Genomic DNA, 13,496 nt, shown 5'->3' on the forward strand with positions numbered 1-13,496 from the left:
AACGCTATCTCACGACCAATTCGTACGAATTTGGACGAGTGATTAAAAAGTGGCTAATTCGTATGAATTCGTACGACCTCACTCGTACGAATTTGTACGATTTGTCTAAACCCACGTGATGGGTAGGTTTAGGGGCGGGGTCAGGGGTAGGTCATTCGTACAAATTCATACGAATTGGGCAACTCGTAAAATATGTACGATTTAGCAAAAATCGTACTAATTCGTAAGTGGGAGGTCGTATGAATTCGTACGAATTAGCCACCTCGTGAAATTCGTACGAATTGCCGTGAGATCGGGCTGAATATGCCGAAGCAGAAAACAGGAATAAAGTGAGTATTTGCTTTACAGGCCAAACCTGAGAAAATGTCACCATCTGGTAAAAAACAAATAGCACAAATTTTAATTTTGAAGCCATCAGAATGAAAGCCTATTACCAAAGATCGCAGCTTTAGTTAAATGGCCCTGCATTAAAAATTGCGGTTTTAATATGGACATTTTTGTCTTTAAGGTCCTGAGTGGAACTATTTTATGTTACTAGTGTAAAATAGATTTTTTTAAAGAAAATGGGGGTGAAATAGTAAGATTCCAATAAAAATACACACCTGTGCCCAAATTTATGCAGTTGGCATTACACAGGCAAAATTATCAACAAAAAGAAAAACACAAATGTCCATAAGGTCCACAGGGGGTAAATGTCATGTTTAAAAATGCAAATATGCACTAATTTGCATATATTTCCAGAACAGAAATCTGAACATTGCATAAAGTCAGGTTCATAATTCTTTCTTTTTTTCTGATATATTAGATTGGCTCACCGCCTTTAAAGATATGGATTGAGAGACTAAAATCTACAGACGCAAATAGTAAAATAAACACTTAAAAGTGGTTTCTTTCCACTGGTCTGAAAGAAAACTTATGGAAGCAAAATAGTGCATGAAAACATTGTTTTTCCTGAAGTGTCTTGCTTTAATAATCTCAATAGAAGATGTTTCTCAAAGCACAAAAACCACCCATGTACTATGTACGTTATTTTTGTTATGTAGTGTTCACCAGAGGAGTCCAAGACTCCAGGACTTCGTGAACCACGAATACACACAAAAAAAATTGAATGGATTCGAGAAGTTTTGTGGTTGAAATGTAAAAAAGTAAGAAATCCTTCCCTCTCTGGGTCAATTTGAGGCCCATAGGAATGAGTGGAATGTGAGGAATGCTTCAGTACACATAGAAAAACCTATAAATGCTCAAAATTCAAACTAAAAATGCTCAAAATTTACCAAAAATATATTTTATAATGTCTATATGTGTATCTGAATGCATTCCGAAGAGAAACTGACTTTAGGACCCAGAGGAACAGCTCATTTACTTCATATAGAGATATAAGCCCATCTAGAGTCATGAAACATCATGCTATATTATTTATTTTCCACAAGAGGTCGTAAAAGACACACAATGTAACATATTTTGAGCTGAATCAAAAGGGTTATGCATGAAATTGTGAGTTATTTTGAATTTAAGTTGAAAGAATGTGAGAAATGTGCTTAAATAATTATTAATTCATTATTTATTGATCAAATCTAGTAATTTAAAGGTAAATAAAATAAAAAAGAACAACAAAAAAAATCTCCAAAAACATTTCATTAAAAATAGAAAAATATTGTCAAAATGAAATCAAATAAGCTTTCTGAAAAAAAAAAAATTAGAAGTAAAAAAATTATAATTTTAGGGCTTCGGGTCATTTTGACCCGCGAGGGAAAGATGTGTTATAAAGTGCGAGGGAATGATGAAGTTTAACACCAGTGGGTGTTGGTGCATTGCTTTGTTGCATTATTTTAAACATGATTTTCTATGCTAATCAGCAGTTAGAAACACAAGGTTATCATGTGAAACGTGACCTTGTCGCAGTACCAGCCGGGACTGACCCCTCCGTTATCGTGACCGATGGTGACCCGACTCAGAGGACTGAGCAGCGCTGCGATCTCCACGTTAAAGATGTCGGTAAGACCGCGCTCGAACGCTCCTCCCTCCAGGAAAACCTTCCCGCTGTTCTTCAGGCCTTTGGAGCCGTGCATGATCATGTGGATTTTAGAGTTGGTTCCCGCACCGCGGATTTTCCCCGTCACCACCTGAACGTTGTACACGATTCCTGCAAAAACACAGTCCAGTCTGAGAGTCTGAACATAAGAGACTATACTTATACAACCAGTCAAAGGTCCTGCTCATCATCTGTTAAAAATACCGTAAAATTATGAAATATAAGAATCCTCATATTATAGTGATTTCTGAAGGATCATGTGACACTGAAGACTGGAGTAATGATGCTGAAAATTCAGCTTTGATCACAGGAATAAATTACACTTTACTATAAATTCACTTAGAAAACAGCTGATTTACATTTTAATATTTCACTGTTTTCACAATATTTCACAGTATTTTTGGTTAAACTTCTTTCAAAGACATAAAAAGCCAAACTTTTGACTGGTAGTGTATATAGAATGCAATTTACTAAAGCAATGAAGTCCTCAGAGGGAACGATTCAGTCATGTGTGTGTTCAAACATTACACTGACCACATCATCAGTATTATATACTATTGTTGGTTTTCGCAGGAGATTTTGTAAAACTTGAAGAAGCTTTATGGTTTACCGGTGGGTTGACTCCCTCCAACCAGAACATCTCTCTGGATCTTTCCATCATCTTCATCGATGGCAAACCAGCGGTTGATGGGAAACTCGTACACGGCTTTGTTTCCCAAATCATCCACTATGACCTGAAATAAAAGCGAGCGGGTTTCATTGCAGTGATATATGGTGTCTATGTGCATATCTATCCATCTATCTGCAGGCTGTGGCTCTCATCAGAAGGAAAGCTAATCCAGTAGAGTAGTGTGGTGTTTCCTTTCAGCGTGGATAAGGTGACTAGAATTACCTCATCCGGAGAGATGCCATGTGAGGTGGAGCGAATGCAAATCATCCACTACCAACCCAAATGCCTTTGTGTGACAACACCGATATCTCGAATATAATCTCAAGATCGATCTGTTAGTCGGTTCTGTTTTCAGTAGGAAAAAGCTTCACTAAGCATTATCTGTAGAGCCTTGATATGAAGCAAAGTCTCAGCTTTCAAATTCTGTCAGTTTTATATGGAAGCTCGTTTCCGCCACAAAATAGATATATATATTTTCTGACTTTTTTTCTCAATTGCTAGTTTATATCTCGCAATACTGACTTTATATCTCGCAATTTTCACTTTATAACTCACAATTGCGCTATAAACCAATTGCGACTTTATATCTCCCAATTGCGTGTTATAAAGTCAGAATTGCGTGTTATAAAGTCAGAATTGCGTGTTATAAAGTCAGAATTGTGAGTTATAAAGTCAGATTTGCAAGTTATGAAGTCAGAATTGCGTGTTTTAAAGTCAGAATTGCGTGTTTTAAAGTCAGATTTGCGAGTTATAAAGTCAGATTTGCGAGTTATAAAGTCAGATTTGCGAGTTATAAAGTCAGAATTACGAGTTATAAAGTCAGATTTGCGAGTTATAAAGTCAGATTTGCGAGTTATAAAGTCAGATTTGCGAGTTATAAAGTCAGAATTACGAGTTATAAAGTCAGATTTGCGAGTTATAAAGTCAGAATTACGAGTTATAAAGTCAGATTTGCGAGTTATAAAGTCAGATTTGCGAGTTATAAAGTCAGAAATGCAAGATATAAAGTCAGATTTGTGAGTTATAAAGTCAGAAATGCGAGTTATAAAGTCAGAATTACGAGTTATAAAGTCAGATTTGCGAGTTATAAAGTCAGATTTGCGAGTTATAAAGTCAGAATTGCGAGATGTAAAGTCAGAATTGCGAGATATAAAGTCAGAATTGCGAGATATAAAGTCAGAATTGCGTGTTATAAAGTCAGAATTGCATGTTATAAAGTCAGAATTACGAGTTATAAAGTCAGAATTACGAGTTATAAAGTCAGAATTGCGAGATATAAAGTCAGAATTGCGAGATATAAAGTCAGAATTGCGAGATATAAAGTCAGAATTGCGTGTTATAAAGTCAGAATTGCATGTTATAAAGTCAGAATTACGAGTTATAAAGTCAGAATTACGAGTTATATAGTCAGAATTGCGAGATATAAAGTCAGAATTGCGAGATATAAAGTCAGAATTGCGAGATATAAAGTCAGATTTGCGAGTTATAAAGTCAGATTTGCGAGTTATAAAGTCAGAATTGCGAGATATAAAGTCAGAATTGCGTGATATAAAGTCAGAATTGCGTGTTATAAAGTCAGAATTACGAGTTATAAAGTCAGAATTACGAGTTATAAAGTCAGAATTACGAGTTATATAGTCAGAATTGCGAGATATAAAGTCAGAATTGCGAGATATAAAGTCAGAATTGCGTGTTATAAAGTCAGAATTGCATGTTATAAAGTCAGAATTACGAGTTATAAAGTCAGAATTACGAGTTATAAAGTCAGAATTGCGAGATATAAAGTCAGAATTGCGTGTTATAAAGTCAGAATTGCATGTTATAAAGTCAGAATTACGAGTTATAAAGTCAGAATTACGAGTTATAAAGTCAGATTTGCGAGTTATAAAGTCAGATTTGCGAGTTATAAAGTCAGATTTACGAGTTATAAAGTCAGATTTGCGAGTTATAAAGTCAGATTTGCGAGTTATAAAGTCAGAATTACGAGTTATAAAGTCAGATTTGCGAGTTATAAAGTCAGATTTGCGAGTTATAAAGTCAGATTTGCGAGTTATAAAGTCAGAATTACGAGTTATAAAGTCAGATTTGCGAGTTATAAAGTCAGATTTGCGAGTTATAAAGTCAGAATTACGAGTTATAAAGTCAGATTTGTGAGTTATAAAGTCAGAATTACGAGTTATAAAGTCAGATTTACGAGTTATAAAGTCAGATTTGCGAGTTATAAAGTCAGAAATGCAAGATATAAAGTCAGAATTGCGAGATATAAAGTCAGAATTGCGAGATATAAAGTCAGAATTGCGAGATATAAACTTGCAATTGACAGAAAAAAAGTCTGAATTGAAAGATGAAAACATGCAATTGTTAGATTAAAAGCCGCAATTATATTTTAAAATGTTTTATTCTGTGGCGGAAACAAGCTTTCATAGTTTTATTACTGAATTGACTGAATAAATGTGTGTTTGTGTCTCTTTAATGCGTGTGACAGAAGAACAGATCATCTCTTCCTCTTTACTAGTTACAGCAGCAAATAAACATGAACATCAGAAGGAATGTTGAAAGATACAGAACAACTTCCTGAAATCAATCATGTCTCATGTAATCCATCAATCAGTGTTTCAACCGCGGAAAGACGTCAATAAAACAGCTTCAAACTCACATTTACCTCAGAAAAGACATCAGTGTCCATAAACTCGACAGTCAGCTAGAAAAATAACTCTAGAGAGGAGTTCTGATACATATATGCACTATATTACACATTCATTTATTTGACTTAACCTGTTCTTTTAATGTGTTTGAATAAATCCGTTGTGAAAATATATCTGTTATATTTCAAAACACGAATTATAGTAAAAACAATTGTCATTAAAACACAGTCTTATATGCAATTGAAATGTAATCATTTGTACACTGAAAATACACTGAAAAAACCAATAAGTAAAATTTACTTAATTTTTCTTTGAACAAAAAGTTTTTGCACAAATATTTTTTAAGTAAATTTCACATACGGAATTAAGTAAACTCTACTTAACTAAGTTAAGTGAAAGAAATGAGTAATTTTAACTTGGCTAGTATAAGGTTGAGTAATATCTATTTAGTTAAAGACTTTAAGTTTCCTATGCAACACATTAACTCAATCAATATAACACAGAATTAAACCACACTTTTTTAGTATTTGCATTACTTTATAACATCTAAGTAATTAATGCAACAAATATTGTGTGAGACACCATTTCTACATTTCTAACATTTAGCTGTGAACGCAGAGACTTCAATATTTGGTAGATAATACACAATGACGGTAACATTTGATAGATCGTTTTTGTGTATGAATGTGTCATTTTGAGTAGAAACTGATCTCCAAATGTCACGGAATGGCTAGTTACTAATCCTGACAACAAACGCAATGATAAAACAATGTAAACACAGCTAGAAAACAGTGAAAAATCAACCTCATTTTTTATTCAAGGCCCAGTGCATGATGGGAACACAAGTATCAGAAAAGTTGAGTAATTTTACTTAATTTTATTGAGTTGATATTTACGCTTTCATTTCTACACGCTTGAATTGAGCACTAATATAGAATTTACTTAGTTTTTTTAATTCTTGCCTGAACTAACTTTTCCATGTAAATTACATTGTTTTTTTCTGTAGTATTTACTTCACCACAAAATAATTTTTATCAGCGTATATTCAAATGAATCGATATTGAGTCGAATTGGAATCAGTGTCAAATTGCGTGTCTGTGAATCAAAATTTGAATCAAATCATGGTATTCGAGTCAGTTCTCAGCCCTACAGGTGAAACTCTGGGGCTGAATATCGTGCAAAAGTTCATGTATTTCAGTAATTCAAAGGTGAAACTAATATATTTAGTATATATAACTATATACATATGCATGATCATAATTTTCAGAGGGCAAAATCATTTTTTTTATTGATTTTATGTAATATTCTAATTTTCTGAGAATTTGAATTTGGGGTTTTCATGAGCTGTAGACCATAATCATCAAAATTATAACTTTTGCACGATATTCAAATTTTTGTATGTGTTGTGCGAGTTTATTGCAGCAAACGGCCGTATTATATTGAAATGTTTTTACTGAGATTTGACCTTGTCCGCGAACCATCCCGCCGAGGAGCCCTTGTTGTTGTGTCCGATGGTGATCTTCCGCACTCGGCCCAGATTTGGAGCCTCGATGGTGAACTTGTCTTCTGTTCCTCTCTCAAAGTTGTTTTTATCATTGTCAAGTCTTCTCTCACCTTCGGGAAATATAAACATCTGATAATAATGCACAGGATATATTACATCACAGATAAAGTTTCAGGTTCTATAGACAAAGGGAATTATTGTGGAAACTATGAGACACAACAATTCAAAAGTAAGGCAAGTATAGATTTAAAAAATAAAATAAAAAAGGTTATATGAAAAAAGGACGCATTAAATGAATCAAAAGTGACAGTAAAGACATTTATAATGTTACAAAAGATTCTATTTCAAATAAATGCTGATCTTTTTATTTTCTATTCATCAAAGAATCTTGAAAAATAAAATGTATGTTCCCACAAAAATATGAACATTAATAATAATCATAAATGTTTCTTGCGGATCAAATCATCATATTATAGTGATTTCTGAAGGATCATGTGACACTGAAGACTGGAGTAATGATGCTGAAAATTCAGCTTTGATCACAGGAATAAATTACACTTTACTATATATTCACATAGAAAACAGATTATTTACATTGTAAAAATATTTCATAATTTTACTGTATTTTTGATTAAATAAATGCAGCTTTGGTGAGCAGAAGAGACTCATTCAGAAACATACTTTTAACTGGTAATGTATATAAAAAATATTTTTTTCTTTTGTATTTCTTTATTTACATATTGTTTACGTCTGTTGAGAATCACTTTTTAACCAACTACATCCCAGTGACCTCTTACCTGTATCTCCATTTTCACCAAAAATATTGAGGAAAACATCAGCATCCGTCCCGCTGCCTTTCACATCAGACGTGAACACACTCACAACATATTTATTATCTGCAAAAAAAGCACAATAAAGACACTTTATGAATTTCACTGAATCAGAGGAAACAACATGCACTGCAAAATATGCTTTTCTTACTTAATATTGTCTTGTTTCCGGTCCAAATATCTACAAATTCTATAGTTTGCTTTTTTTAAGCAGAAACTCTCTTAATTTTGATTGCCAGAAAACAAGACATAATATCTTATGGCATTTTACTACTTTAGTAAATGCATCTTGATTTAAGAAATGTTAGATATTTGGACTAGAAACAAGACAAAAATACTAAGTAAGAAAAGTATTTTGTGCAGTGTAGAGTTAATTTCACAGCGTTTTATCACTCTTAATTGTGATGTGTCACGTTTAGTGTTTGTGTTCATTGATTGTGTTCAGCCAGTTTATGTTTCGTTAATCCCTGTCTCCTGTTGTCTTGTTAATTACTGTCATTATGAGTTCATTTGTCCAGCTGTGTCTCGTTTCCCTGATCTCTTCTGTGTATTTAAGCCCTGAACTGCAAAAGAATGCTTTCCTAACTTAGTATTTTTGTCTTGTTTCCAGTCCAAATATCAAACATTTCTTAAATCAAGACCAATTTACTAAAGTAGAAAAATGACATAAGACATTAAGTCTTGTTTTCTGGGTAAATAAATAAAAATGAAGTGAGTTTTCGCTAAAAACAAGCTAAATTATCTGCCAATAGGGTTAGAAATATAATCTTGTTTCTGTTTGAATTAACATTATTTTTCTGACCCCATTGGCAGATCATTTTGCTTTTTTTAAGCATCAACTCACATTTTGAATAATAAAGGACATAATATCTCATGTCATTTTACTCATCTAGTATATGCATCTTGATTTAAGAATTTTTTGATATCTGGACTGGAAACAAGACAAAAATACTAAGTTAGAAAAGCATTTTTTGCAGTGTGTGTTTCAGGCCACATGAACACATAGCCGGGCATTTAGAGAAACGAATATCTTCCAATAATAACATCTTGCACACAACGTCGTTTTCAAAAAAGTTGTCATTTAACACATCAACCCGCATAAATACGCGGTCGAGCGCCGTCATAACTATGCCAAACTCGGGGGTCACATGACGTTAAGCATTTTGTGGCGCATAATGTGACGTTTGAGAACCTAAAACCCCTTTCTCCCAGTTGTCACGGCAACACATAACCGGCGTTATCAGAAATCACCACTTTGGCAGGAGTTTTTAGAAATAATGGTTTTCTGTGATAAAAACGGGTTTTTCGTGTAAATGAGAGGCCAAACCGCAGGGAAATATCTGCGTCTTCCCTTCGTGTAAACGGGGCATTAGTCTGTTCCTTGTCTGTCGTCATCTCTATTCTAGGTTGTTCTGTTCCTGTTGTTTGGTTTTGTAAAGATTTGAGGTAGTTTGAACATAAAGATAACCTAATGTGTGATATAAGAGGTCTTGTCTCACATTTGGGCATGTCCATGGGGTCGGGGCTGCCTAGAAGATCTCGCACAAACAGCCCGTCGCCCTCGGCTCGGCTCAGCCAGTTGTTACAGGCGAAGTAGAAGCGTAAATGTGGCCGGTTCATGTCCGTGACCACGACCCGGTCCAGATACCAGCTGGCGTTCAGGCCCGTGTTATCATGTTCAATCCTGAATAACAGCACAGAAAGTCCTTACTCCTTTAACTGTGTTCTTATATTCTTACTTTTTCCAGTACAAATAAATCAAGATACATTTACTGGAGAAGAAGCAAAATGACTGAAGATATTAGGCAGGGATCCACCGATATGACATTTTTGGCTGATACCGATAACCGATAATTCCTTATATTTGAAAGCCGATAACCGATATATTGGCCGAATAAATCTAAATCCAAATTTTTTTTAATCATTTTTGAGAGCCTGATTACAAAAACAAAAGTCTCACCATTAAAAGCCATAAGCACACAATTATAATGTTCTCATTATTATTTTATGTGGCCGATATGACAGATTTGTGCTGCACTGAACTTTCTTTTACTTTTTTGAAGTGATTTCAATCATATTCCAAGCAATTCAAAACCATCATGTTGAACAGTGCGCATCTGAAGCATCTCAGCTGAAGGGAATAATACATTATTTATCAGCTTTAATATATCAGCCAAATATTACGATATTTGGCCGATAACATTAAAAATGAACATATATCGGCTGATACCAATATGGTGGCCGATATATCGTGCATCCCTAATATTAAGTCTTGTTTAATGAGAAAATGCATCAAAATGAAGAGAATTTGTGCTTAAAACAAGAACAAATATCTGACAATAGAGTCAGAAAAATAATCTTGGTTTCCCCTTTGAATTAAAAATATGTTTCTGACTCTATTTGCAGAAATTTGTTCTTGTTTTAAGCACAAACTCACTTCATTAATTAAGACTCATATCTTCAGTCATTTTGCTTCTCAAGTAAATGTATCTTGATTTAAGAATGTTTAGATATTTGTGCTGGAAAACTGAAGAAGAAAGTCACTTTTGCAGTGAAGGCACAATTCATATTTAACTACAACATTAATTTCAAGTATTTAATCAGACGGCTTTAGATCAAAGGATTTTAAGATCATGAGAAATTAATATCCTGAAGTCTGTCCAAACCTTTGACAAGTAGCGTACAAAACAGGAATTTTGTTTAAAAATGCATGCATTTAATTTTTATTATTACAATTATTGAATTAATATTTATCCTCAATAATAAATTCAGTTATTGCTGACCTCAAATTACAGTAAAATTGATCAACTTACCTAATTTTCTTCAAAGGGCCGACATTGTGTGTTTTTATCCGGAAGACATCCGTTTTGTTTTTTTCAAAAGCAGTTCGATTCCTGTAATAAATATCAATGCAAACAATAACCAAACATTTCATTTCTTGAAGCTAAAGACAAAATCAAACCCTGAATCCCTTTAAACAATCACAATATTCAGGTCAATATGAATGTAATAATATGAATGTCAATAAGGTGTTAATATGAAACCATAATAATACACTAATAATGTTTTATGATACAATGGTGTAAATCTAAATTACTGAAGAATAACAATCTTATCCATCATGAGCATCAAGTGGTTGTGCACTGAATAAATGCACACAGTGTAAAAACAGTGTTTGAAAGTCACAAATGCTTCATATATTAAATGTCCTTAGTAAACTTACCGAGTCACGATACATTTCAGAAAATATATGATATCTAGCACCCAATATATCATGTATTTGCTGATGGGACATATTGTAAACACACATATTCAGTAAATGAGCTTTGGCTAATTTGATTTCATGTGACATAAACTGCAAAAAAAATTGTTGCGCTTAGTATTTTTGTATTATATCTAAACATTATTAAATCAAGATACGTTTACTGGAGAAGCAAAATGATGATAAGACTGAAAAATGTATCAAAAGGGAAGTGAGTTTGTGCTTAAAACAAGAAAAAAGATCTGGCAATGGAGTCAGAAAAATCTTAATTCAAAGGGAAAACAAGATTATATTTCTGACCCCATTGGCAGATGTTTCTTCTTTTTAAACCCTCTGTTGCTCTTCGTGTGGCGGTCAAAAATGGGCAATTTGTTACTATTATTATTTAAATTAAATGAATGTACTATTTTTTAGTTCGATAATGTTTTTTATTTAATATTTTGTATTTTCAGGGAATTTTATAGATTATATTTGTGCAGTAGTTATAATCTATGTATTTACTTTTTGAGCATAGAACTGAAAACAAAAAATTCCAACTTAAACTGTCATAAATATTGAATGCTTTGGAAATATATATTTTCTGAAACAAGTTTTACTCCAAAACTGTGAGAAAATCAAAGCCATTAAGTTGTTCCAAATTTTAGGTTGATATCTCAAAAAAAGAGCTTTCAGTGATATTGTGTTTCGGCTGCAGTTCCAAACGCTTCCACTAGAGGAAATTCGGAAATTCGAAATTCATTTTTGGCCACGAGGAGCACAAGTGTTAATATTGTTTTCAGGACCATTAACCTTTTCAAATCATGTCCATTATTTTTTTGTGCATTCACACAGCAAGTGCCAAAACCTTTACCAAGTCTTGTGCCATTCTGATGAAGTAAAAAATTCTAAAAAATCTAAATGTTTTAGTCAAAAATAAAGCACCAATTTTTGATACATTGTTCCGAAAACAAGACTTATTGCTTCTCAAGTAAATGTGTATCTTGATTTAAGAATGTTTAGATATTTGCACTGTAAAACAAGGCAAAAATACAGAGTAAGAACATCATATTTGCAGTGTGAGTCAAGCTAGATTATCAGTTTGAATGATGTGTGTCTGGAAACAGAATAGTAAAGTGCTGTGGTGTTTGGTCTCTACAGCACAATGCTATACATTTCCACAATCTGATCCACACGAGTCCATCATAGTGTTGATGTACAGCACATGCATATTGTAGCCCTTCATTATGAGGAGCAATAAACCTCCTGAAAAGCCTTTTCTGCTGTTGAATCGGAAATATTGGTCCTTGATGAAAGGTTCTAGAATATCATGTGCACAAGTTCAGAGTAAAGGTCACAACAGCAGCGACTCAAATACCTCTTCTCTGTGCTGTGGATTCAGGGAAAGACAGAGTGACGGTGTTACATTTCATCAGAAAAAATAACTTTAAATACAACAGCAAACAACGAGGCTGCGGCTACCAGGCATTTCATTTATTATTAACAGAGATGATTATGAATCAAGTTTCAGGTCAGTAACGTTGACTCACTTGCTGGCCAGGTGCAGTTTGGGAGTGATGCCATATTCCCCGAACAGCGTGACAAACACATTGGCGTCTGTACCTGCTCCATTAACGTCTCCAGTGATGGTCACCACCTCATACACTGTCATTCGATTGAGCACAGAAAGAATGAGTAATAGATCCAGTGCATTATTAATGAGGAGGATATTCACACTTGAGTGAATAACAGTGTGAAACGCCCTGATGAACAATGACTACGGTCAAATCAAGCCATGATACAGTCAAGCCACGATAACCCATATTAAACTAGGGATGCACCAATGTAAAGATTTTGGCCGATACATATAAATCTTTATATTTGAAGGCCGATAACCGATATAATGGCCAATAAATCGAAATCCAAATTTTGCCCGATACCGATAAATCTTTATATTTGAAAGTCGATAACCGATATATTGGCCAATAAATCTAGATCCAAATTTTGGCCGATACCGATAACCGATAAATCTTTATATTTGAAAGCTGATAACCGATATATTGGCCGATAAATCTAAATCCAATTTTTGGCCGATACCGATAACCGATAAATCTTTATATTTGAAAGCTGATAACCGATATTTTGGCCGATAAATCTAAATCCAAATTTTGGCCGATACCAATAAATCTTTATATTTGAAAGTCGATAACCGATATATTGGCCGATAAATCTAAATCCAATTTTTGGCCGATACCGATAACCGATAAATCTTTATATTTGAAAGCTGATAACCGATATATTGGCCGATAAATCTAAATCCAATTTTTGCCCGATACCGATAACCGATAAATCTTTATATTTGAAAGTCGATAACCGTTATATTGGCCGATAAATCTAAATCCAAATTTTGGTCTATACTGATAAATCTTTATATTTGAAAGCTGATGACCGATTTATTGGCCGATAAATCTAAATCCAAATTTTGAGCGATACCGATAACCGATAAATCTTTATATTTGAAAGCCCCTAACCGATATATATATTGGCTGATAAACCTAAATCCAAATTTTTAATTAA

General features: G+C 33.7%; 1 protein-coding gene across 1 annotated transcript in view; it reads right to left on the reverse strand.

Moving 5' to 3' along the window:
* Positions 1-13,496, reverse strand: part of LOC143724482 (lipoxygenase homology domain-containing protein 1-like) — a 110,325-nt gene that overhangs the window by 59,973 nt on the left and 36,856 nt on the right. Inside the window, exons 10-16 of the mRNA XM_077217550.1 lie at positions 12,470-12,584; positions 10,495-10,575; positions 9,181-9,365; positions 7,649-7,747; positions 6,813-6,961; positions 2,643-2,766; positions 1,893-2,143 (exon numbers count right to left, since the gene is read on the reverse strand). Coding sequence (XP_077073665.1) covers positions 1,893-2,143; positions 2,643-2,766; positions 6,813-6,961; positions 7,649-7,747; positions 9,181-9,365; positions 10,495-10,575; positions 12,470-12,584 — 1,004 coding nt within the window. The remainder of the gene's footprint in view (positions 1-1,892; positions 2,144-2,642; positions 2,767-6,812; positions 6,962-7,648; positions 7,748-9,180; positions 9,366-10,494; positions 10,576-12,469; positions 12,585-13,496) is intronic.

The sequence above is a fragment of the Siphateles boraxobius genome, unplaced genomic scaffold (assembly GCF_051911475.1).
Source record: "Siphateles boraxobius isolate OS27281-9 unplaced genomic scaffold, OSU_SipBor_1 74, whole genome shotgun sequence".
Classification (NCBI taxonomy): Eukaryota; Metazoa; Chordata; class Actinopteri; order Cypriniformes; family Leuciscidae; genus Siphateles; species Siphateles boraxobius.